Below are 26895 nucleotides of genomic sequence, written 5' to 3'. Positions count from 1 at the left end.
CCCGGTCAGCGTCGGAAGCTGGCTGGTCCCTGCTGGGAGCAGGGCTCGGGCTCCAGGCGCGGGGCTCGCCCCGGGATGCCGTCCTCCCCCGGGTATTGGCCACAGAGGTCCATTTGCCTTCGTGGCGGCTCAGCCTCCTTGCCATGGGCTACGTCCATCATCGGGGTACAATGTCTGTGGCAGAAGTTTAGTGTGGCTCTCCTGGGAAAGCCAAAGACGGCCAGATGGGCTATTTAAGCTCAAGGTTTCTTCCGTTTGCTTACAGCATTTAAAAATCCTTGGCAGAGTCCTCCTTGTTGTCCTAGTAACTGCTTAGCCATCCAGCACAATATTTTTATACTGTATAATAATAACTGAATACCTTAACGTTTACTTTTTTTATGGACGAATTCCCAAACCAATTGGTTAGTATATTCTCAAACATCACAGTCCTTGGTAACTAAAACAATGCTGGTGCTCATCACAGGTCTAGCACCCTTCCATCTATGAAGCAACTTACAGGAAAAACAGCTTGAGGAACATCCTCAGTAGAGTAAGGGTGGGGGACAGTGGGGAGACACGGTGGCAGAACCACCTGGGTCCTCTTCCCACCCTCTCCCCTCCTCACCCCCCCGTTATAGGGATGATAAATCTGCAACAAACAAAAATCCAATTACCAACATAACTTTAGCAAGGAGTTGCAGGAGTTGCAGGCAGCGATTTTCCTCATCATTTTTGAAAGCTGGCAGTCTCCCCCCTCCGCTATTGTTCGGTAACTAATCAGGCTGTAATTTTAGCGGGGTCGGGAAAAGCACTGGGTTTAATTGGCTGCACACGCACGGCCAAGGCAGCGCCTTGACGTCGGCATCGCAGGGAGACATTTGCCCCCGGGGAGAGGAACCAGAATAACTCCCCAGCTTTTGGGCGCGAGGTAACCCCAACCAGGGAGCAACTGCAAGGCCACTAGGAAATCCCCATTACTGCAGGCAAGAACTCCAGTGGGGCCCCGAGAACGCCGTCATGTAACGCTGGGCTGCAGAGTAGGTTGTGGGATCCATCATCTCCGTTTAGCAGCTCAGCAGCCGCATACAGGAGACGAAGAACGGCTATCACAGGCTACGACAAGGCTGGAGATGCATCTGCCCATGTACTGCCGGAGAGGAAAGGGAGAATAAACTCATTTCCCCCTGGGGAGGTTTCTGCACAAACAACTGAACAGCAGCAGCACTACCCCCGTCTTCTGCCAAGAGAATCAATTTTGTCCTTAAATAATAGTTGAAACTATGAATAGGTTCTCTTTCCAAAATTAAATGAGGAAAGGGAAACAAATGTTCCTCTTTACTTTTAACATCTGTCCAATCAAAAGGAAGAATTAAGTCAATTTAAAGTTGTTTCAAATTCGCAAGTTAGCCTAATGAAAACATTAAAAGGACATATATCCTCATACTGTCAACGTTCAACTGCAAAAAAGACCTGTTCAGCAACGTGGTTCTTTTCTACTTAGCTTCTAACAACTCCACCAATATTGTAATTAGAAATATTCTCCTAATTTCCACTCTTATAGTCTGTAAGGTTTCTGTAGGGGATCAGTCCTTTCCTCATCCACACACCATGCTGTTTATGAACCCAAGAGAAATGACACGGACACCACTGGCAGCCCCAGGCTCTCCTACTCTGACCTTGGGCTCTTCCACCCAAGCCGGACAGTCATTGACCTGGTGCCTTCCACGGGTGGGCAGCTCTCAGCCCAGAGTCGACCCCCTCCTCCCTCGGCCCTGCAGATAACCAACGCCTCTGACCCACAGCTTCACAACTGGGTCATCTTTGACACGTTTCTCTGGCAGAATATTTTTAGATCCCTGCCTTTCAATGCATACAGCTGAAATGCTTTCCAAGATCTTGCCGTTCCATCTCTTGACATCCCCCACCCTTTCATGTCCTTGACAATTCTGATCTTATACACATCGTGCGTACGGCAGAAGACAAAGCAATACCCTTTATGGCAGACCTCTGTGTTGTCCTTGACTGAGTCCTGGCTTTGCTCTACTAATGCCAGAATTCACTGCTTACTCTTAAAAGTTTCCAACAAGCACTCTCTCGCATCATCCCGTGCTGCTCCCCCTTCCCTCCCTCCATCGAATGAGTTTCCCATAGACATCTGCAAAACTACTTCATTGTCCGCCCTAAAATCCCTTTTTATTGACATCCCTCTGCTCTGTATCTTAACAAAAACCCCCACTTTTAGAGCTGGTAGATAACCAATATGGGGTGACGACTGTTTATTACGCCTAAACTGCATCAGCTTTACTGTTATGTGTGTTTTATTTTACCCTCTAACTTCTATGGGGACTATATTTTAATTTAGCTGTATCACTTAGCCCAACAGGATCCTGATACATAACTGTGACGTGAAGGCACTACTGCAATAGAAATTATAAGGCAACACAGACATGATTTTTCAGTAACTCCATTTCCTAGTGACCGTGAATTATCAGTTCCTCAAGAGCTGGAATGTTGATCCAGGAGTTCCTCGTAGCTGCTGCTGGCAAGTGTTTTGAGCTCTCTCCTACAGAAGACGTAGGATGGGGTTTTTTTTGGGGGGGGGAAGGAGGGGGAGGGGAGGATATGTGTATTTGTTTTTTTTTAGTGTGGCTACCTGCAGAAAGCAAACCCAGTAACCTGCTTATGTTTATATTTGGTTATATTTACCCTGATGAGCCGAAGATCACCGGTATTCAGCAAGGAGATGAAAGTTTGCAAACTACTCTTATACTGTCTTCTTCTTACTTGTCAGAGCACACTACAAGTAAGCAATACTTCAGATGTCAGATGGTCATTTCTGCCCTACGGAGCTACTCAACACACGGTTCAAAAGAGGATAAAAAAAAAAAAAAAAAAAAGAAAAAAATCCCAACTATCTCTTGTGTCTGGGCAAAGGACTGGATCCATATACCCTTAAAGCTGTGGAACAAAAGCAGAACCTCCTTCACTCGGTCTCTGAAAGCACTTCGGCCTCAAGACATTTCATGGAGCGTTTACACGCTGGGGCGGAGTTTAAATGGAGCATGATGACAATAATAAAGAGGGGCGCTAAACTTGTAAAAAACGTGGTCCAATTCCGTGAGCGAGCACTTATTTCAACAATTCTAAAATCTGCAACACACCTGATGTCAACTGTCAAATTCAGGGGTGAAAGGTCCTGCAAGCAGACAGCCAAAATTAGCTGTTTGTCGTAAACAAAGATTTTTTAAAAAAATAACGCTTAAAGTGGTGGAAATCCAGAATCAGGCATACCCAGCGACTTCCCAATACAGGAGGGGAGAAAGGAACTGGGAGAACAAGGTGGAAAGATATTAAATAAACTAAAGGGGCAAGCAAGGCTACAAAATATAATTGATAATAATAGCCCGCGCATACAAAGACTTACAGCTTTTAAATAGACTTCAAAGAAACAGACTTCAATCATTACTTAGCTACCTCCACAGCTGCAGTCGGTATTTTTATCTTCTTCTCCCTCCCCGAACACACTCAGGTGTCAAATTATATCTGGCACTTCCTAAATTCATAATCCGGACACGTTTTCCAGGACTCCCTTTGTCGCATTCACTATTTGTTAAACTACGGCTGTTTGGAGACATATTTTTAGGGTAATAACACTACAACACTTCACCATCTGAAAATTAATGAAGTCACTTAAGCACGGGATCTTCCAAACTGCCGAGAGCTGACCCGTCGCTGCTCTCACCAAAGGCAATCATCATTTCAGCCCCAACTGCAATAACATCGGAGGTAAGCGCTCCAGCAAACACCCATTTTTATCCTAGGAATGTAAAGAAATAAGGGGGGGAAAAAACCCCACCCCGCAGCGTCATCTATATCTAATTAATGGTAATATCTGTTTATACAGACCTTGCATCTGGTAGCTATAGGGAGCCTGTCCGGGTTGAGGTGTGCTAAAGCTGGCACCGTAGCTTAGGAATCCTGTCTGTCCGGGTGACTGCGACTGTGCCAATCCACCTTCTGTCTTGATGCCTGCCCACAATGCACCTAAATCAGTCAGTGACAGCAAATCTATTTGTTCATATTCAAACAGGGATGGAAAATAAAGATCACTTCATTAACAGCATTTTTTAACGTACACCTCCTATTGCAAGCGTGAGAGAACGAGTACCGAGAGCACGCAGAAACGCACGGGGTAAGGGCACTCTAAAAGCACAAATAGCACTGAAGTTCACTGGGGAGAGCTTAAACTCAAAACTGTGCTTCCAATAACTGCAAAAGAAATTTATACACGAACAGGAAGTTGCATTATTCCTTTTTTTCCTTTCCTGCCAGAGGATAACTTTTCCATATATTCATGACATTTCACAGAGGTAGATTAGCAACTTTATATGATTTTAATGAAGCATAGCGTAGCCAAGCTCTCCTGCCATCCACCCATTAATGACATAACTGAGATTTGCATTGTGTAATATTCCTACGTGAAAATTTCATGGCTCTGAGTGCAATGGGAATTAAAGTGGATAAAGAGAACTAGCAGCATTAAGCGTAATGATGATTTTCAAAGCTAATTAAACACTATAGGAGGCATTTAGTCCTTTTAACAAACAAACACCTAATAGACAGGAACTATTCCTGAAGGAATCTCCCAAACTGGGAAGGACATAGCAGAGAGTCATTAATCTGCACTGACAGGGAAATCCATTACACATCACATTACCCTCTCATTTCCAAATTTAGTAATAAAAGAATCCCAAGGCCAACTAAACGAACGACGTGCATCCCAGCTTCGGTGATTCTTCCCCCAATTTGTAAGGCAGCAAGCAAGTAAATGTCAGCAAGTGAAACACTGAGGAAACGCACACAATTCAGCCTCTGTCTCTTAGTTTTAATTATAAGGTTGTCCCAACATGAACTACCATTTAAAAATAATTATAGCCAAACCAATGGAAAAGTAATACAATACTCTAAGGTTTCACTGTGGCATTCGGTGATACCTCATTGTTCAGAAACCACCCTTATTTGAACTGAATTAACTAAGTGTGAATTAGTAACATTCCTTTGAAAATGACTGTTAATCTAAGTCCTTTTCCTGGTTGGATTTTTTTTCAATAAAGCAATATTCAAAAACATTTGAAGGTAGGAGAGAGCTGAGAAGTTACTGTGTTTGCAAAACTTTGGTATCTCCCCATATACAAATGGCAGCGTACTTTTTTTTCTGCCACTTAAATCATTATTTTTCAACTGCTGTCATTAATTACCCTTAATTCCTTCTGCCAGACCTGCTAACTGCCAGACTAAGCCTGTTTGCTTGTTTTCCCCTGGTGCTTACTTGCTTCTTCTGTTTCATGTTACAATTAAACAACCCCAATGACGAATCTGACACCTCGTTTCCAAGGGGAAACTCCTGCTATGGATGTTTTGGCATCAACCATCTCTATTTGTTGCCTGTTCAAGGACTTCTGAAATGCCAAATAAATACCGCTTAGAGAAAATTTAACTAAATCAAGCATAAAATTTCTAGTCCAGCTCTAAGGGCCTGATTCAACTCCCCATCTCCGACGAAGCGGGAGGAGTTGATCAAAGGCAGCGGCAGGAGGATGCCACTTGAGTGAAGACAACTTGGCACGGACGTGCCCTTTTGCAAACCTCCACGCTATGACGAGCCTTTCATCTCCTAGGACTTATTCTTCCCACCTGCTCTCATCTAAGGAGGCCTTCACTCATCAAACCTTGATGCTCCCTTCGTCTCCCAAGACTAATGGATGCAAAGCGGGAAGGGACGGTGAGAGAACATGAGGGGGTCTGCCAGTATCTGGAAAGAAAAGAAGGTAGTAAGCGAAGCCTTTGCGAGATGCTGGTACTGGAGCAGGCAGGAAGAGGGAGCTTCAGGAAATTCTGCAGCCTCCTCGGGGGCTTTGCAGATGAACCAGAGCCAGGAGCCCCTGGGAGGCAGCTGCCAGTGGCATTCCCCTCCACCCCCCTTCCTGCCTGCTCCGCTGCACCACGGTGGAGCTGGGGGAGTGTAAAAATGAAGAAGCTGGAGGTGCCTTCGAGGCAGAACCTTCCCAAACTCGGCCCTATGGAGAAAACTTGAGGGAATGTTAATATGTGAATTCATGAATACTTTTCCCCTCAGTAAGCCCCAGAGTGTGTCCAGAGAAGGGCAACGGAGCTGGTGAGGGGTCTGGAGCACAAGTCTTGTGAGGAGCGGCCGAGGGAGCTGGGGGTATTCAGCCTGGAGAAAAGGAGGCTGAGGGGAGACCTTCTCGCTCTCTACAACTCCCTGAAAGGAGGGTGTAGCCAGGGGGGGGTCGGTCTCTTCTCCCAAGGAACAGGTGATGGGACAAGAGGAAACAGCCTCAAGTTGTGCCAGAGGAGGTTCAGATTGGATATTAGGAAAAAATTTTTACATGGAAAGGGTTATTAAGCCTTGGAACAGGCTGCCCAGGGAGGTGGTGGAGTCACCATCCCTGGAGATATTTAAAAGCCGGGCAGACATAGTGCTTAGAGACATGGTTTAGTGATGATTTTTGTCAGTGTTGGGTTGATGGTTGGACTCGATGATCTGAATGGTCCCTCCAAACCCCAGCAATTCTGTGATTCTGTAAGTATCCTGTCTTCATACCTGCTGGAAGCTCTCTGCCCGGAGGAGAGACAGGCAAGGCAGGTGGTACATGGGGTCTAAGCTGCAGACCCAAGAGGAGAATTCTGGCTCTAAGCAAGGCTTCAGTTCTTACCTGTTGCAAATGAGCATCCCAGTGTTCCCCTTATAATTTATTTTGGGAACATGGACTATATGATGTGCCTTAAGTATGCAAAAATGTATATGGTGTTTGGTCCCAAAACTTTTTAATGTATTTTTGCTTTTGAATATCACTGTATAAAGTACATAATTAAGGAGAACCTTAGCCCCAGTCATGAGACACTGTGTGAAAAGAGCAAAATGCATTAAAATCCACTTGTCTCCAGAGCCAGGGGGTTCAGTGGCCGAAAGTAGCTCTGCAATGTAAAATGTTAGGCAAAATTATCCGGAGTCCCAGGCCTGGGGGATGGACTGGGCAAAAAAACCAAACCAAAACAAAAGAGCAGGCAGGCATGTTAACCCCCCTGCCCTGAGCAGTTGCCAAGTAACTCTCAATTATAGCTCGGACGACTGAGATACAGCTAAACTCAAGTAGTGAAATCAAAGCCTTGCTGAAGTCAGTGGGAGTTTTATAGTTGACTTCAGTGAGGTCAGGATTTCATCCAATTCAGGTTTATAACCATATTTTTGGCGGTAAGCAATCAAGGCTGTAGCCTCAGGATGAATGCTTCCTTACATCATATTTATTAGATGATATATTAAGGAAACACATTTTCTTAAAGTAAAGGGAAATAAGAATCTATTTCTTGTACCTGTTGCCCAGAGTAATCTGCTGTAGGATATGCTTGATTGGATTTAAACTGGCAGATCTTTAGGATGAAAGATTCACCAGTTTTGCACTTAAAAGTTTCAATGATTTTTAAGGGGCACAGCTTTTACTGTGGGTTCTGTCCTTTTGGTATGAAACTTACATTATCTGAATGTAAGGCGATGTAATCTTTACAAAATATATTTCTAAAAGCACATGGGTTGTATATTTTCAATATATTCCCCCAGAGGAATATAAGACCTATTTTCTAATACTGCATCCTTGCTGCCGGACTCCTACGAGGTATGCCAGCAGACAGTCTGGCAGCAAAATGGTCTCACCCACAGCAGCTTGTTTTTAAATTAAATTTTTTTTGGAAATATTTGCTACTTAGTACTATCTCCTTCATCAAGCAGACAGAGCTTTAGTGGCAATTTCCCTCAGTTTTCACCTCCAGGGAGTTTCAAAACATTAAAAGCGAGATATTTTTTTATTTCTTTTTTTTTGGTGGGGTTTTTTTGAATCAGGTTTTCACCTGCTGAAAATCTGCGCAGCTTCGCTGCTTCCCTTGGGTTCCAGTAATCTGGATCAGCCGAAATTCAGACCTTGATGTACCAATGAACCCTACGGCATTGCTGGAGAGCAGAGCTCCTCGGCAAGTCACCAGGAGCTCCGCCTGTGTAATGGAAGTCCCATAGATTCCCACTTCACTGCTGGTTGGTTTTTTTTTTTTTTTATATCGCCAATAAAATCCTAATGAATCTCTCTCCTTGATCCCAAGAGAGAATCATCCTCTTGAGTAGCTTCTTAGCTCTATGATACATAAATTAAGCATCACTCCAATGGGGAAAATTACCGGTCTTGAGAGCACTGAGAGCAGAGTCTTGAGTCCCACTAAGCACTGAGGCACGGGTCACGCAACCTTCTTCTTAAAAATAGTTACCTCTGGAATAAAAACAACACGGACGTGGTTTCTTACCATACGACGGGATTCCATAGGGTTGGCCAGGCTGGGGGTAGGTGGCATAAGCTGTAGCTTGTTGCATCCCCGTTGTAAACTGTGTCTGCCCGTACGCAGCCATCGTTTGTGAGGAGGGGGTAGGAAGGATATGTGGGTATGGTCTGCTATTGATTACAAATGACAGAAAATAGGACAGACGCTGCATTAGACAGACATGCGTGTGCTTATTTTTAGCCTTATTATAATCCTGCTACTTCATTAACACATAATCAAAGGCTGAGCTAGACAGCAGAAACTATAAGACAAAGACAAAACAGCAATAAGAAATCAATAATAAAAGAATAAGTAAAATAAGAGCTTTCCAAATATTTTTCAAATACATTTTTAGCATTAAAAAAAAAATATTTTCTTTCCCTAGAAGCTGCTGCGGTTTAAATTATGACTTAACAGATGGACCCAATTATTATTTTAAATGAGGTTAAAATCTGCCTATTTCAGTTATTATTATTACTACTACTATTATTATTTTTAAAAGATATCATACTTGGAAGGGTAAATCTGTGGTGGGGAGAACTGGTGTGTTTGTCTTGGGCTGAAACCACTGCTTCCAATTGCTGCACCAAGGAGAAAAGAAAGCACACAGAAGTGTAAATACACACACCAAAGAGAAATATTATTTTTCCTAATAGAATTTCAGAGTATTAACAAGATTTTAATTAAATTCAAATATCATTGATACCTTAGATAGAAAATAATATTTTATCAGGAACTATACAAGAATGCTTAACATTAAAATCTTGATTACGAATTTCAAATACCCCTTTGTACAACTCCTGAGCGGTAGTTTATTCTTTGCTCACACACAGACAACATTTTCAATGCAAACAGCCTATTTCCTAATGGAAACATTTCCCTTCATATTTTCAAAGGATTATTGATATCTCAAGTGCAACATTTTATTAACTTTTAGAATTTTTAAGACCTACATTTTATGAAGGAGCTTTATGCGTGCCTCGATTGAAAACACATGGCCAGCTTCAGAGCATGTGCCTCTTTTTTTTATTTAAAAAAAAAAAGAAAAAGAAAAAAAAAAAATCCATAATGCAGCTGATGTATTACCATATTACACTTCCTTCTCTCTTCCCTCCCCGTCTTAACTGCTTTCTAAAATGCTTGCAGGCCTTCCAAACGCTCAGCGTTGCGTGAAGATGTCATGAGCAACGAGAGGAGAGCCGGCTTCTCCCCCCAGCCCGGCCGCTGCTGACACGCAGCTTTACGCCAACCCATCCTCATTTCTTTGGGTATTTTTGGGTGCCCGGCGTGCTCCCCTGTGGGCGTTATTTTTGGGAGCCCTTCCCTCTCTGGTTCCCTTTTGGGCGCCGTTTCTCCTCGAGGTCCCAAGGTGGGTTGGGAAGCCTTTGCCAGGAAGGGGTCAGCGGCAGGTTATGAGACTACTGTAAAATGGGGACAGCCGGAGAAACAACAGGCGCTATCGCTAAGTACTTGGAAATAAACAAGGCACGGATAATTACCCTTCGCCAGCTACCCCTTTCCCGGCCAACTACAGGGAAAATCCATCATCTTTACACTCCGGGAGCGCTCGGGAAGCGTGGAGGGAAGCAGGGAATCTCTTTCCGTGCCTTCCACACCTGATAGATTTTCTTTTCCGTGGCCTGAGAGGCTGCAGATACATCAAATGTTGCGGTCTGACCTTTAGTCGGATCACCACAGATGTACGTAGCTACTGCTTTTTCTTCTTTCAGAGATTTAAAATACCCTAGAAACCATTTTTATATATTTTTTTTGTGCCTGTCAAGTTGGATGCTTTCCTACTCAACAGCACGCGCAGAAAATGGAGAGACAAGACCAGAAAAAAAAAGTTGGCTACTTGGAGCCTGACTGGTTGTGAGATGTCAAATTTTGCTACTCGGGAAATAATAATCCCATGACAGAGTATTAGATCCCCCCCTTTTTTTTTTTTTTTATTTTTTGATTTGCACCATAAAAACGATGTGCTAGAAATACCACAGTTAATCCATAGGTATGCAAAACTGTGCAAACATCTGAGGATTTTCTCACGGTGTTTGTCTCCTGTACGTTTAGCAGCTTAGATCTGTTTGGCTCCCAGGAAGAAAGAAAAAAGAAAAAAACAAAGCCTGACAAAAGAATGAATACCTTGATAATAATAAATTACAATAAATGAGGAAGACCTACCCCTCAATGACAACCCTAATCACAGAGGCAGGTATGTTTACTCACAGAAAACAAAAGAGTAATTACTCTGAACCGGAATATTCCCTAGTGAGACTCCCGCTGAAGACACCAATGGACATCAATAAGGCTGATGATCTAAATGCTCCTTACTCGGGGAAAACTCCTATTGACTTACACTGTCCGAGTAAGATGAACAGAAATAGGCATAAGCTGCAAAGTGCATGAGACTTTTTAACAGCCGTGCACAGGTTTAGACCACATGGGAAAAGAAAACAGTAAACGGAAAAAAAATAAAAATGCTGAGCTTAAAACCTTTGTTTATTCCTTACCTGATCCTGAGAAATTGTCTAAAGACCCGTCTGTGGTAGTAGTAGTAGCAATCTCACTGCTGCTCATTGGTTCTGTTTTAACTATAGAAATATAAATAAAATATATTCTATATGCACCTAATATTCTTGCACACGCATGCACACACACCCACTACAGCCACAAACTCAACACCACAAAAATCTGCTGAAAATGCTTTAAATCCTGGCTATCGATAATTTGCATTTTATGTACTTGTGTATACAAACAATGCAAAGTACTGGCAGCCATGATTTACACATACATATAAAATGATCGAGAGGGTTATTTCTGTCCCCAAGGAATAAGAGCCACTGTCACAAACCAGAAGTCCCCATGCAACTCCCTGCACCTGTCCTCATTCCTCTTAATCCCGCAGACCCAACAATAAGGATCCACATTTAGATCAGGCCACAGGCTTGAAAGACAGCAATTTGAACAAGACAAAAAAGGAAATAATTTTTAAATGGGTTTCTCTGAGGGCTGTTCATGTTCACTTTTTTTTTTTTTTTTTTCCCCATTCAAATAACTTTTCAGAGGAAAACTGAGAATTCGTGATTGTGAGGTAAAACACTTCCCTCATGGTGGGTTTCTCCTCTCAAAATGAAAACCAACTTTATACTCAGCAACCCTGAATAAACAAAGGGGACACAGTCCTCACCAGGTTCTTCTAAGAATGCTTTTACATTTTATTCCCTCAGCACCCGCAACCCAACACGGCTGTCAAAGAGTGAAAAAGAATGAGAGTAAGAGAGGTTCTCTCCCGGCTCAAGCTGCTTCATAATTAATTATTAATTAATGACTTTTATTAAAGCCTCAAACAAATGAACAAATTTCCCTTTCTGTGCCTCCAGCGCAACCTCGGTAACAAGAGGGTTCCCATCCACGGAGCAAGGATGGGGCTGACCTGTCATGGATGCTCAATACCCGCTCCCAGGGAGTTATCACGGCAATCTCTCAAAGCCATTTTTCCATACCCAGCTTGTGGAGTTTCAGCACACCGCAAGCAACCGAGGATGACGCTTCAGAAAACAACGGAGAGGATTTTGCTACCAACAATCCCACCGCTTCGGCTCTCGTTGCCACACACCCGTCACCTCTTCCCACGCACCGGCGCCGGTGCATTCCTGACCTTTCAGCCGGGCAGTCCAGTAACACCGCAGAACGCGAACCCGAGAAAACCAAGGTAAACTGCACCCCATTTGACGTGTAAAGCCTTAGTGTCATCCTGACATAGGTGTGCATGTATGTTTGTCTATACAAACATACTCAGGAATTGCAACCATAGAATCATGGAAAGGTTTGGGTTGGAAGGGACCTTAAAGATCATCAAATTCCAACCCCCATGCCCTGGGCAGGGACACCTCCCACCAGACCAGGTTGCTCAAAGCCCCATCCAGCCTGGCCTTGAACACCTCCAGGGATGGGGCAGCCACAGCTTCTCTGACCATCACTAGCAGAAACCCTTCTGGTGCCAGGTTTGCCGAGGGTGAGGGAGAGGCACTTTCCCCTTTTGACAAAAGACCTTTCCTTTCCTTGCCAATCCAAATTCTTATTTTTGCATGCCTCCCTGTTTCCTTCACCTGACCTCATCCCAGGGATTTACATTCAATCTCTCAACATTTTACTAATCGCCCTCTATTTTTCTTTTGCTTCTCATGCAGGATGTTTTGTCTGCACATGCTAACTGGTGCCCAGGGCAGGCGGGCTGGAACTCAATGACCTTTAAGGTCCCTTCCAACCTGAATCATTCTATGACTCTCTGAACTCGGGAGATCAATACTAGCTCCACACAAAACTCTGCCACATCTGCATTAGCAAGCAGCGCAGCCCAGTAAGGAAAGTTTCATGGAGTGAAACAGTTGGTGCAGAGGGTCCAATATCCATAGTTCAGGCATCAGAGGGGGGCTACTTCATGCTAGGTTTAGTTTTGTCCCAAGGAGGGGAGCACCCATCAGCAGCTGGAGAACGTTGTTGGCTATACTCCTGCAGAGCACCTTTTCTGGAATAAGTGAAGTCCGAGGGACTCCACAAGGTGAACTAAAGTGTGGTAAGAAAAGGTGGCCGAGAGGTTCACTTCAAGAGTGCACTCATGAGCTGAACTACAACTCTAATACAAATATATTTCTTAAAAACAAAGCATATGACACATCCAACATCCATTTCATGACTAAATACTGGAAGCCTAACACACAGACACAACAAAGTATTTGTAGCAAAGTGTCTATCCCAAGTAATTTTCCAGAAACTACCAGAATTTTACAGCAAGTTCTACATGGTTTGTTATTCTAGATAGCAAGAATTATTGCATCTACATTATCCTCTACTTTTTCTATACCACAGCAACATTTTGCAGTCAGACTAATACTTCCCCCATAGATTACCCCAGCTTTGTCAAAAATCTGCAAGTCTTCTGAACCTAATTTCCGTAATGCAATTATGCTTTTGGAAATAACAATGAAAGATGCTTTTCTCTAGAGCTGACGGCTGGGGGAGGCGGGGAGGAAAAGAGAGGAAGATGAGACAGATCAACCTAATTTGGGGTAAAGGGTGGGAGACTTCAGTCTGTGCTTTTTCCAAATTCTTCCCTTCTTTTCTGCTGGAGAAACAATTCTTCTAAATTACTTGTAAAATGAAATATTGTTTGTATCACTGCAAACTAGCAGCCCAAGGACTACACTGAGCCACCTCACACCATTTAGAGACCCGTTTGTTCTAGGTAAAGATTTCCAGGACAATTTCTTTCTAAGTGGCTGTAAATGCCTCTCTTAGCATGGTTTAAAAGCCTACTTCATGTGTCTTTGCCACTTAGCTGGATCTCACATCCTTGTTAAAGGTACCGTTTTGGGAAAAACCTCATCAAAATGGAATTTCTGACCCTATGACTCTTGAGCAATACTTCAGTGCGACCACCTTTGTAACTGAATGCTGTTTGCTAAACATACGATACAGGAAAACCCATACGAAATACACTGCAGTGCTTTCTTCATGGAAATGAATTTTAGTTGCTGACTGAGATGCTTACAAATTTTTCATAACAACTGTTCCTTGTATCTCCTCTCTCAGCCATTGTATTTCCTGAATATATGAAAAAAAAAAAAGGGATAAGAAAGGTTGTTCACATTATTCCTGTGATAAGGAATTAGTAGGGTGATAATAAATAAGCCCTATCATGCCGTCTTTAGAAACAACTGTGACCTTAACAGACCTTGTGCCGCAGCTACTTGGGAATTTAACTAAGACGGATAGGAGCTGAAAAACCCTCTATTCCCCAAGCATTTTAATCAAAATGCCAGAAAATGACTGCGTATTTCCTTCTATCACCCGGTCTGGTGGGAGGTGTCCCTGCCCATGGCAGAGGGGTTGGAACTGGATGATCTTTAAGGTCCCTTCCAACCCAAACCATTCTATGATTCTATGATCTGAGCCTAAACATACTTCAAGAGGATGAAAGCTTGCTGTACAAAGAAATAAACTGAGAAGAAACAGCCATGGTTTTACCAGCTGGAAACATTCACCACTGGCTTCCCACTGCAAAGGAAGGTCTCTCCATTTGCCCAAGACAAAAACTGACCTGCACTGGAGCATATTTCCCCCCAGAATCATGGGGAAAGAGAGCCGCAAAGAGTTCTCCTAAGGCTGCAAGCCTTCCAGTCTGTCTCAGTAGCACGTCAGTAATCCATGTCTATCATGAGAGATGTTCTGAGCTGTCCAAGGAAGCAAAGCTTTGGACAGGCACGGATCTGGCCCCACGACGTGCTCCTTAAGCACGCTCTGGGTTTCAGCTCTCCGCATTTCCCATGACAATTAACATTTCTGCAACGTGCCCTAAGCTTTCACGGGATGACACCGGGCAATTAGTGGGAATATTGCCACAGCTCACCAGTAACTGCCAGCAGCCCCCTCGGTCACGGCAGGGACGGCAGAAAATGAAACAGGAGAGGTCCCACTTCTGCTGCTCCTCTACCCAAACAGAGGTGCAGAGTCATCAGGCTTGCATTACAGAGACAGACTCTGATTTAGCAAAATGCTACTAAGTTTTTGTGCTGGCAAAATCACTCAGGTGATAGATCATCAGTAAGAAGTTCAAGAACAAATCTAACGTATTCCTAATCTGCTGCAAAAAATCAAGTTATTTAGAATTACTGATACAGACTTGTTTTATATACCAAGGAGCTTAAGCTATGTCAAGAGAAAGACATTTTTCCTCCTTATTCTTCTTTTCTAGTCATTTATGAGATTCTCAAAACAGGATTTAAAAAGAAACTGTGTAAGAAAACAACACAACAAAATAACAGAAAAAATAGAAGTAGGGGATAATAACGCACATGCTACCTCTGAGAAAAGCACAAAAACTCTGAGATAGCATAAAACTGCTGATCCAACATCATATCGATTGTCAAGATACTTCTTCTTAAGACACTCAGAGACGGCAAGTGCAGTGTGCCCTGTTTTGTCAGCCACGCTACAAAAGGTGGTTAAAAATGGCTTACGTGGCCGTTTCTGAACTCCACTGAGAAAGAGAACTTCAGACCAGAACCCACAAGTTTACATGCTTCATTGGCCAGCGTCAAGCTGTGAACTCAGAAAGTTGTTACTTGGCCAATTACGAGTGCTATGAGGAATGAGATGCTGGCTGTTTTAAACATAGATTTAGAGTCCTAATATTTGGCCATTTCTAACACAAAAGTCATACGAATACATCATAAAGCTTGCACCTTCAAGCAAGCAAAAAGTAAGGTTCTTAAATATCTTTTTAAAATTACTTTGATTATCTAAAATACATTTAAGGCTTGCTCTACTGGACCAGTCTTTTTTAAAAGCTATGCCATATACATTAAACCAACCATAGTTGACTTAGTAAATTGGTTTTAATTTTCCTGTTTTAAGGCTGAATTAATACTATAATGTTATATTCTTTGTATTATACGAATAAGTGGGCAAAATGAAATAATTCCTGGCTGACAGCACTCAGTGTTCATGAGGCACAAAGAGTCTCAACAAAGTAAGTGAGTTTGTTTATAGACATACCTATAAATACAATCTCTGGCCCAATTTTGATTTGTCTCAAGATGACGTCTTCAAATAACCTTAACAGCTAAACACCAGGCAGATACTTTGGTGAAGTATTTTATGTATCCATTACTACTCATACACCGTTTTTCTTTATGCCATCCTCTTTCTGTACCCACTAGAAGCCCAAAGCACAAAGATAACTGACACTAACAACGGGACAACAATTCTACCTTGAATCTCTAAGTTTGATGGTATTTTGAAGACGTCCCTGCTCATTACAGGGGGGTTGAACTAGGTGAACTTTAAAGTTCCCTTCCAACCCAAACGATTCTATTTTGGGTTGGAAGGGAACTTTATAATCTATATCATCTAGATTATATGATTTTCCATTATTTTATTCAAACTCTCCTCTGTTTGTACTGAAGAATCTTGCAGTTATAAATAGGTTACTAAGGGTTACAGGCTACTTATAAACAGGTTACTCAATTGTACTAATTCCTACCCAGGACATCATTTTTTCCTTTTATATTAGACTATCAAATCATCAGCTCCTGACCACAACGCCCGATAAACTTGCTTGCTTCTGCTTCTCAAAGCGGAGGACTCTTCCTGAATCTCATTTTCTGGAAATTACCAGGAGGTAATTACTACAAGGTAATTTCCAGCCTAAATTTATGTTTAGTTTTCAAAGAAAGCCCCTGCTCAGAGCAGCACATTCTGGTTCAAGCCCAGACGGTTTCCTGTTCTCCCCTCCTTTGAGGAGAGAAGGCTTCAGAACTTCTGCAGTATTTGGGCTGCAGATACCACCCAATCTTCCCTGCCTGCACAGATCCCCCACGACCCTCATCTTCCTCTTATACATTACAACTGAGAGAGCTTTAACATCATTGTAGCCGCTCATCTAGCAGTAAAAACCCTAAATTTAAAAAAAAAATGGCATCACCACTACAGTGCAAAATCAGAAAGAAAATTCAAAACAATCTGTGTGGAAACAAGTTTTGACCGTATTTGTAGCTGCTAATCAAGATTTAACCTGGATATTCATCTGACAAGTACATAGGCTATTTGAGTCAAACTAATGTTCCTACCCCTTCACACTCACTTGGCAATTTATACTTAACGGTTGTATCTCTCCTGTCCAAACAGGGGCAGCATATATATAGAAACAATCATTTTAGAGGTGTTACAGCCTATTTCCCTTTTTTTTTTTCCCCTTCTTAAATCCTTGATTGGGAACCTGACCATGGCAATTCCCCTGCATGTGACAGTTTGCACAGCGTCCATATATCTAAAGTACTCTTTAACCAAAGCCAGACAGAACAACCACACATCACAGCCCCAGCCATTAATGGCAAAGAAGGTCATGTTCCCAGAAGGCAGCTGAAGATGGAGGGCTTCACATGAACAGAGAGTATCATGGATAAGTCATAGAATCACAGAATGGTTTGGGTTGGAAGGAACCTTAAAGACCATCCAGTTCCAACCCCCTGCCATGGGCAGGGACACCTCCCACCAGACCAGGTTGCTCAAAGCCCCATCCAGCCTGGCCTTGAACCCCTCCAGGGATGGGGCAGCCACAGCTTCTCTGGGAAACCTGTTCCAGGGTCTCACCACCCTCACAGCAAAGAATTTCTTCCTAAATATCTCATCTAAATCTCCCCTCTTTCACTTTAAAACCATTCCCCCTTGTCTTATCGCTCCCCTCCCTGATCAAGAGTCTCTCCCCATCTCTCCTGGAGCCCCTTTAGGGACTGGAAGGGGCTCTAAGGTCTCCCCGGAGCCTTCTCTTCTCCAGGCTGAACATCCCCAACTCCCTCAGCCTGTCCTCATAGGAGAAGTGCTCCAGCCCTCTGAGCATCTTCGTGGCCTCTTCTGGACCCACTCCAACATGTCCGTGCCCTTCCTGTGCTGAGGACTCCAGAGGTGGACACAGTAGTCAAGCCTGCTCTGCCATGTGGGCGTACAAGACACAAGACTGAGACACAAAGAGAGAAGCTGAATGACAAAGCAGGTAGGACCTTTCATAAGTAGGAAATAATGCTACTTTTGGCCAGGATCTGAACTCCAGGACTGCCAGACTTAAAGCCAAATTCACCGGGACGTAGAGGGATAGTGTCAGCTTGCATTCCCCTCCACCCAGCAGCAGCAAACTCCCCATCCTGTCTCATCAAACCAGGTTACACAGGTACCTCACTGACCAACCAGTGGTCAGATGACACGGCTAACCCTGAAGTGTTAACGAGTTTCATGATTTTATATCTACCTGCAATAAGCAAAACCCCTCAGAAGATTACAAGATGCAAATGCAAGTGCTAAATCATCAAGTCACAAGTCTCTGAAGCTGCTAAGGCTCTTCAAATATCACCCTATTGTCTATTAAGGTGTGATCTTAGACTAAGATGTTCTCCCAAGTAACAAGAGATAGGACAAGAGGAAACGGCCTCAAGTTGCGCCAGGGGAGGTTCAGATTGGATATTAGGAAAAAATTTTACACAGAAAGGGTTATTAAGCATTGGAAGAGGCCGCCCAGGGAAGCAGTGGAGTCCCCATCCCTGGAGGTATTTAAAAGCCGGGCAGACATAGAGCTTAGAGACATGGTTTAGTGATGGGTTTTGTCAGTGTTGGGTTGATGGTTGGACTCGATGATCTGAAAGGTCCCTCCCAACCCAGGCAATTCTGTGATTCTATACTCCTGTCCCCCGGAGTTTCTGCTGGTAGACACCAACAGCAGGGGCTGAATTTCCTTCTCATCTGTGTTCCTGGCCAGGCGGATGATATTTCCATCTTACACTTACTGCATGATTGCACACATGCAGATCGTGGTTAAGAGGCTGGTCCCACTGGAGAGACACGGCACCGAGCATGATGTGTTGCAGTTACAGTTTTTGGTGAAGCAGTGAGTATCTTCACAGGTTGTTGTCATCCCACAGCCTGTGCAAAGCCACTGTGCCAGAGGGGCTCTGGGACCCTCAGACACACTCAGACGGGGCTCTCGCACCACCACGCTCCATCCACAGGGCGGAACGGCATATGCTGTGAACATTTTTATGAGAAGCTTGCAAAAACAAATTATATTAAAATAATGGTGTTTCCAAAATGTCCCATTCATTTATATTTTTTTTAAGTCATTTATCATATTTTCCTTCCCTCAAATGTCTGTGGGAAGCACTATTGCTATTAACTTTTCACTTAAACGAGGTCCTTTCTTTCAGGAAAATGTTATGGGGGAAAAAGAAATGCTGAAGCTTTCACAGACAGATGCACATACACACAGAAAAAACCAATAAATATATAAATATTTATTAGCCAGTCTCCTCCTCAAGACCTTGCAATGGGAGTTTCTGGACTGAGCCAGCAGAGGAGTAGACACGTTCCTTCACTGGCCAAAAAACTATGAAGGAGGAATAATAGAGCATTATGCTACATGTGCTCAGAGCAGACGGAAGGACCCCTGGGGAAGCAGGAGAATAAAAGCACAGATAAGACAAAAAGTTTGAAAGGATGTAATGCAGCAAGAAATAAAAGGCAAAGAGCAGGGAAGAAAAGATAGTCCAAGTCAGCCCCTTGCCTTCACATAAAGGGGCAGTGGTGGGTATCTGATTTTTATCCTCCAGAAGTGGCGGCAGGTTGAAGACTATTACTACCCCCTACAGACTCCCCAGGTCTCTTGTGCCAGTCCGGGCCCTGGGACCACTGCAGTCTCTGCCTCTGGCCACACAACCATCCTCCTGCGCTCTTCTGGACTGAGTAAAGAAGTTAGCATCAATAGGTCTTCATACTAACACCCTACTAAAAGGCAAATACTAGATTTAACTTTACTGCGCTACTACTTGAGGATGTCTTAGATACGGAGATGTCCCTGCATCAATTACAAGCTTCATACCACCAAGCTCTTCGTCACAAACACAAGTCTAGAAACGTCAGCAGGCGTAACTGGCAGAAACTCCAGAAATGAGCAGTTCAAAGGTACCACCAGAACACAGACATCTCTCAAAAGGAGGACCATTTTGTCTGATTGCCACCAGCTACCACAACTTTGCACCCCAAAGTACACGAAGTTATGAATAACTATAAAAAATTATGAATAACTTATACAAGGCTTGACTGCACCACTGAAAGACTATTTTGAATGCTACAAAGTATTGTTAGAATTGCAATGAATACTCAAGATATAATTTACTTACAGAAAACTACATCATGTGCCGTAACAATGACCAGCTCATACCTTCTCTATGGATTTCAACATCTCACTCCACCGTTACCTCAGAAAATACTGAAAACAATCTCTTCTCCCTTCTATGATATTGCAACTCGACAGCAAACGTACTACACAGCGATGCCTTTTGAAATCCTGAAGATGGATTTACGTTCACCAGACTTAAAACAACCTTTCTAGTGGCCACCCATCAGATAGTCCTGTAGTGGGGAGCTCTGACTGCCTTTGTGTGGGATCCCATTCTCATGTTGCAGCAGGTACTTAAAGAGCAAGAACCCTTTTTTTTTTTTTCCAAAGGAATTTTGATGTCCAGCTCCCTTTGAAGCCTCCCTTCCTATGTATCTTTGAAAATCTGATCTTCAATTTGTTACCCGTTTTCCCTTCCCATTTGATATGAAAAACGCCTTCTCTTCGTCCTTCTGGACACTCAAAAACGAGGGCAGAAGCAGCTCCACACTCCTAACCTGAATGAAGTGTTAATTGCTTGGAAAACCACAGTCCGTCTCCCAGTCTTCATCTATTCTTTTCCATTCCAGTTGCATAAAACACCATCCCGATGGGCCACAGGCTTCTGTGCAATCCATCAGAACTGATTTACATTCTTTAGATAAAAGTAAAGCTCACTGCAGGCAGAAACGGGACGCAGTTATCCGCTGTGGAAAACAGCTTTGCTACTCCTTTCAAATTTATTGATAACCCGCAGCCTGTCCCCTCTGAAGTGTATCTGCCCAAGCGGGCACTGCTGTCGGAATAGCCAGCAGCTGTCTGATAAAACCTAACGAACGGCAATTTTATTAGCTTCTGTTGTTATTGTTTCTTTAACTCCTTCGGTATCAACCCACCACAGCAATTTGCTGACAAAGGAAGATTAGAGATAAGGCACAACTATGAACATTTTGATCCCTACTTCAATTCTCTCTCTTTTTTTTTTTTTAACGGATTTTCTGAGGCAAGTCATACAGGGCCAAATTTTTAATGGTGTCCAGTGTGTCCTGTTCCCTGCAACAGAGGGCATTTTGTGGAAAAACACTTAAAGAGATCATGGAGAACTCAAATACTGCAGTATTTCTATCATCAGCTCCATCTTGGCACACCAGAACTGATTTTTCTGAGTGTCTTTAGACAGATATTTTCGTTTTACTCCCCTGCATTTGATCCTGGGAAATCTCTGACTGGTCAGGGTCTATAATTTCCTTGTTACTTCCCCACCACTGGTTTGAAGGCTGTGCTGCCTGGCCCAGAGAAGAGGAATTAAAAAACCAAATACCAGCAAAGCAATTACTTCTTATTGGCTATGACTTTTTTTTAATCAAGATGTTAAGGAAATGCTACTTTTCCCCTCACCACACATACACCCAGAGCTATGAAGACTGTCTCATGATCTGCACCAAACTTAAAGAATAGTGTTTGTTCTACAGAAACCACTATGCTTTAAAAGAATCCCGTGGAGAAATTGCTATCTGAGACAAGAAGTAGTAAATCTGACTTGTTTAAAAATGTTTAGATAGAAGGAAATAAAAAGCAGTCACCCAAAACCCCCTGAATTTCTTTGGCTGCGGTCCTCAGCCAGCACCACCTGGTCTGTTCTGCACTACAGTGATTTTGCTCTACTAAAGTGAAATTAAGCACACAAAGAGTTATTATATCAAAGCTGCACACAGAGATTAATCTCGGGCTCAATCACACAACTAAACCTCCATTCAACGCTTTGAAAAATTTACCACTACGTGTGAAGCTCAAAATATTAGCTAATAACAGCGAGCTATCTTCCAACCACATCCTCTTGTAGAACATCAACAAGAGACAAGCCTGAAAATGTGCCTTAGAGGAATTAATAAACATTTGTTTGAAACAGGGCCATTTCACTTTGGGACAGGTTTTTTGGTTTTTTTTTTTTCCTCCTTGTTTTTTTCCCCTCCCCCTCATCTAGCGAACATTTCCTGCACTTCGGGGTATGGAAACTTGCCTAAATCGCACCCAATAGTCAAATCAAATTTAACATATCTTTACGAGATATTTATGACATGCAAATATACCTGGAGGCCGTGCCTCTCCTTCACATGAAGGTCCCTTGCGCCAGCAATGAAGGGCTCTTTCATGTGAGCGAGGAGGAGCGCGCAGCAGATGATTAGACGTTGGTTTCACATATTATATTTAACATGTGAAGCTTCAGCAACCCGCGTCTCCACTCCACGTGCAGCAAGCAAAGCAAACCACACCGCAGCGCCTTAAGAAAGGAGCTTGGCGAGCCCTCACGGCTGCATCCTTACAATCTGCCACTTGTGCCTCAGCAGGATTCTGCTTCAAGAACCTCAGAACAAATAATTTTACTTCGCCTTTCATTAAAAACAAATAATAAGGAAACCCTCGCTTCATTCACTCCGGTTTTAATTAAGCCGGTTTGAGCAGCTCAAGGAACCCAAACCAAACCTTTTCTCAAGGTAAAACAGATGAACAGCAAAAAATTCCACCTTTAGATTCTTAGGCATCTGCTTTGCTCACAAATTTTGTCTCTGGGCACACACCTAATTCAGAAATAAATTATCCAATTACGTCCCTTTCACAAACTTTTCCTTATTTGCCACTTAAGAGCAATCAGAGACAGGGATTTTCGGTTTAGGAAGTTGAGACCAGAACCGCCGAGCACAAGCTATTTCTCGGGAGGGCTTTCTGGACAACATGTGAAAAGGCATGCTCGGGTTCCCACGCCTGCTGCACCCACCGCAGCCCCCCAAACCTGCGGGGCTCTGCGCGCGAGGGCTTAGCAGCCAGTCTGCCGTGCTCAGCAGGGTCATGTCACCTGGGGGGAAAAAGGGCAAAGAAAAGAAAAGCGTTTGGCTTCGTCTCAGAAAGGAAACGTGTACGGCAAGTTAGAGCTTTCCGGGTAGAATTCGCCCAAAATTAATAAGCCTGAACTTTTACGGCAGTTAAATAAGCTACCATGGTTTAATTTACTATCTGCGATAAACTCTTGAGAAATGGGGATATTATTTCCCAAAATTATTTGCTACTTGAGGTCAGTCCACGAATAGATACGCTATCCAGCTAATTTCCTGACAAAGTGATATTAAGCACCCCGTCTTCCAGGGTGTATGCCTGCACGCAACAGCTACTGGGAACAAAAAGTCGAGCCAGATGGTGAGTGTCTTTCAGTGTTTCAAGGAACTATCCCTATTTTTGTGCGACTAAAGAACCTTCATGTTACACAGAAGTTACAAAAGCTGGTGAAGTTTGCAGCAAAGGTTTTGGGGTGAGCAAGAGGAATTTTAATTTCAAAGGGTCAAGCAATTTTATCCTGTACCAAAACTGGTATATACCTGATAATATGACATAAAAATATAATAATATACTTGGGTATTAAACAGGAAGAAGACTCATCTGTAGAGATGAAATATTTTTTCTACTTAAACTACATGAACACATTATATTTATTCTTTAAAAAGCTGCTTTTTTTGTTTCTTTTTCAAATGGCTTAAAATTGGACTGCAGCAACACTTATCCAGCAATAGCAAAAAGTAAATTATCCACAACTCTGGCACAAACGCCTGTTAATCTGATAACCCATAAACCCTCCCCACTACAGAGGACTCCAATTAGAACGAATAACAGAAATGTTTGGGGAATTGAAGGGGAACGACATCTGTTTGATTGACATGTGCCTCTCCTGGAAGAATGCAATGCATGTCCATAATCCTAAAGAGTCTGACAGCACTAATATGACCCAGTTCTTTGGGAAAAAAAAAAGAAAAGAAAAAGAAAAAAAAAAAAAGGGCGTATCTTCTTTGCTACAACAGTTGTTAACCGTACATTGATATTGAAAAGTAATATTTGAAGCCGCGTGACTCTCTTTTCTCGTAATGCATTGAAATATCTGTTCACGTAGCCAAATGTCATGTACGATCTTTCCTACTGTTGCCACAGAAATGTCGCAGGAACGAGTATTTTTCGCTGCTTATTACATAAACCCTTCTGCGTTTCATCATATGTATTATTATGTGTATTATATATGTATTCTATTACCAGCGAAGCTGTTAGGTTCTTCTGCTGTGAGTATTCTACTGAGGACAAACATAACTTATCAACTGCCTGACTGCTCCTTGAAAAATAGGTATCAGTTTACCCCATTGAATTACTACACCTGTTTGAATTTTGGCCACTCCATCGGAGCAGCAAGCTTGCCCGAGGAAATTTCAACACTTAGTTTTATTAGCCTGCTTGACAAAACTTTCATAGCCTTAGGAGCTTGCAAAAAGTGAGAACCCAAGGAATACCGAAAAAGACTGAAAGACTGCAGTTCGTAGTACGACAAAGGTAAAAAAACCTCGTTTTTTTCCCTCATCACTAAACTACCCTTTTGGTTTGGGGGGATTTTTTTTATTTTTTCTGAGCTCTGCATATACTACCTGCTCAGTCCGGTCGAACCCCATGAAAGGAACATAAACGTGGAACGAAAGCTATTGCTGAAACTGGATAATAGCGACTACTGATAAGCACTGACCGTCGCCTCTATACACCACACTGCAGAAACACCTAACACCTAAAATAGTAGAACATTTTCTCTCTGTGGCTTACTTACTGCAAGAACACCAACGCAACAAGGGGAAAAAAAAAAAAAACAAAAAAACAAAGTATGAAACAGCGAAAAAAAAAGGTGGCTCACCTTCTGTGCCATTGGGTGTCATGGAATTATTATTTATATGGGAGTTATCAAGTTTTGGACCACTGGGGGATTCGCTACTACCACTTAGTCGGCTGTGCGGGCTGGCTAGATCCTGCATTTCCATAGACCTGGAAACAAGATGCAACTAGTTTTAGTGACATATTCAACGTGGATTACGGCGGAATTACCTAAGGGAGAGGCAGCCCGCTATTAATTAACCTCCTGAAAATACTTCGTGAAAAATGAACAGCTTCTGCCAACCTGATCTTTTCTAGCACTAAACTCATTTTGTAGCCCCACGCACCACTGACCAGCTACCGTAATTATTTTTGCAGCTGAATTTTTTGCGGAATAAAATTTAGATACGAAGCAACGTGCTTTAAACGTCCCTGTCACGTTGTGTTTTCAGAGACGGAGTCGCCGCTGTACGCAGACATATATTCTCTTAACAACAAATTAACACTCTGCTTTTTCAAGATTTACCACTCAGTGGCAATATAATGGGCCTCCAAACCAAATAAAACACTTGAAGCAATTGTGGAGACCTATCATCTCCTGACAGGGAATGAGATATTCCTGATGTATGTGTTTACTCTGGCAAACTACTTAATTGTTCCTCTGTTTCCGTTGAAACAAATGCAGCATTAAAACATTATTATGTCTGCTCGCTTGTTTGCTTTGTGGATTACACAAAAGCGTGCCCGATTGGAAAGGGATCTGACCAACACACAGGGAATCCAGGCGGGCGTTAGCGTGCCTTAGCGCTCTGCTGCACCTCACCGATACGAGAAGAAGAGAGAAATTCCGACTCAAAGCAAAAACCCAACATTTATACGGCGCGCCAGCAGACGAATAGTTCCCATTTGTGTTTTTAATAGCCAACAAGCGTTTTTAAAAGGCCCACAGCCGCCACCACCGTGACATATCCCTTGGTTCACGCTGGGGAAGCTTGTGTCTGAAGAGCCCTGCGCTCCTGCTTCTTTATCCCTAAAACTTTTGATGACGTTATTTGATGTACTCAGCCTAAGTAATTGCTCCCAGAAGAAATTTCGGAGGTTACTGCGCCTCCAAGGCATCTGAACCAGTAATTTTTCTGCTTAAAAGAAATGCTTCGGCTCCTTTAAAGACTATTAAAATTATATAAAAGATTCCACCCACAGTAACGGTATAAATATCCTTAGGCATTAAGTGTCATTTCAGCTACAAAGTTTTCACATTTTAACTGGGATTTTAGCACCCGTTCTAAACACAAATCCTTCATTTCGTATGTCATACCAATTTCATACCATTTCATACTTCATAAACCAATCTACACGTAAGAAAGGATGATATGGCAATGAGTTAGAAAAGCCAGTACCTAGAATAAAATTGAACAATTTCGAGAAAAATGTACGTGCTCGTGGTTTACAGACTTGGTTGCATGCACGTAAGAGCAACGCTCCAGCACCTACTCATCTGCTTAATGCAGAAAACAAGAATAAATAGGTACTTATCAGCTGCACTAAAAAAAAAAAAAAAAAAAAAGGAATAAAAGACTTGCAGAAAATTAGCGATTTTCAATTAAATCCTTACCTGCAGCTTGAGGAAACAGCAACATCTGAACCGGTTTGGGACTTCTGCACCTGTAAACCAGGGAAACAAACAGAAGCCTCTATTACTCCGCTTTACTACGAGGCCTTAATTTAAAGAAAGTATATCACCGCGGATGACAATTCTGTCCTTTAAACCCAAAAGGAGAGGAGGAGGGCGCGGTGCCCGTGAAAGGCATATTGTCTGTAAATTGAAGGCTCAACTGTTGTTTCCCCGGCAGGTCTCCCTCTCCCTCCTCCCCTGCGCCGGGGGGACGGCGGCCAAGTGACGGGGCAGTGATTCATCAGGGGCCCGTGACAGCTGCAGAGGGGCTCACTCCTCCCACGGCACGGCACGGCCGCGCTCGCCGGCCAAGGTAGCCCCGCTCCAGCCCCGAGCCCCCCCAGCATCCTCCAACCCTCTCGTTATCTCCGGCCGGGTTATCTCTCCCTCCCAGCCCCTTAACTCTTGACAGCTTCTCGCCCTCATCGCCTTGGCTCTCCCTCTTCTTCCTCCGTGCCGGGGCAGCAGGGAACCCACA

General features: G+C 43.1%; 1 protein-coding gene across 13 annotated transcripts in view; it reads right to left on the bottom strand.

The window, feature by feature from the left end:
• Positions 1-26401, bottom strand: part of EYA1 (EYA transcriptional coactivator and phosphatase 1) — an 87008-nt gene extending 60607 nt beyond the window's left edge. For 2 of the 13 annotated variants that reach the window (XM_074146828.1, XM_074146829.1), the window contains exons 1-8: positions 26358-26401; positions 24786-24913; positions 22863-22925; positions 18173-18190; positions 10878-10958; positions 8879-8948; positions 8353-8495; positions 3889-4050 (exon numbers count right to left, since the gene is read on the bottom strand). In XM_074146828.1, the coding sequence (XP_074002929.1) occupies positions 3889-4050; positions 8353-8495; positions 8879-8948; positions 10878-10958; positions 18173-18190; positions 22863-22925; positions 24786-24909 (661 nt within the window). In that variant the 5' untranslated portion in view covers positions 24910-24913; positions 26358-26401. Of the gene's footprint in view, positions 1-3888; positions 4051-8352; positions 8499-8878; positions 8949-10877; positions 10959-18172; positions 18191-20220; positions 20236-22862; positions 22926-24785; positions 24914-26357 lie in introns of those variants that run through there. The other 11 variants (XM_074146832.1, XM_074146833.1, XM_074146823.1 and 8 more) reach the window with 9 other exon arrangements.
• Between the last annotated feature and the right edge of the window lie 494 nt (positions 26402-26895).

Source organism: Numenius arquata, chromosome 4, assembly GCF_964106895.1.
Source record: "Numenius arquata chromosome 4, bNumArq3.hap1.1, whole genome shotgun sequence".
In the NCBI taxonomy this organism is placed as follows: domain Eukaryota; kingdom Metazoa; phylum Chordata; class Aves; order Charadriiformes; family Scolopacidae; genus Numenius; species Numenius arquata.
The sequence above is the reverse complement of the archived record's forward strand: the minus strand, read 5'-3'. Positions and strand labels throughout refer to the sequence as shown.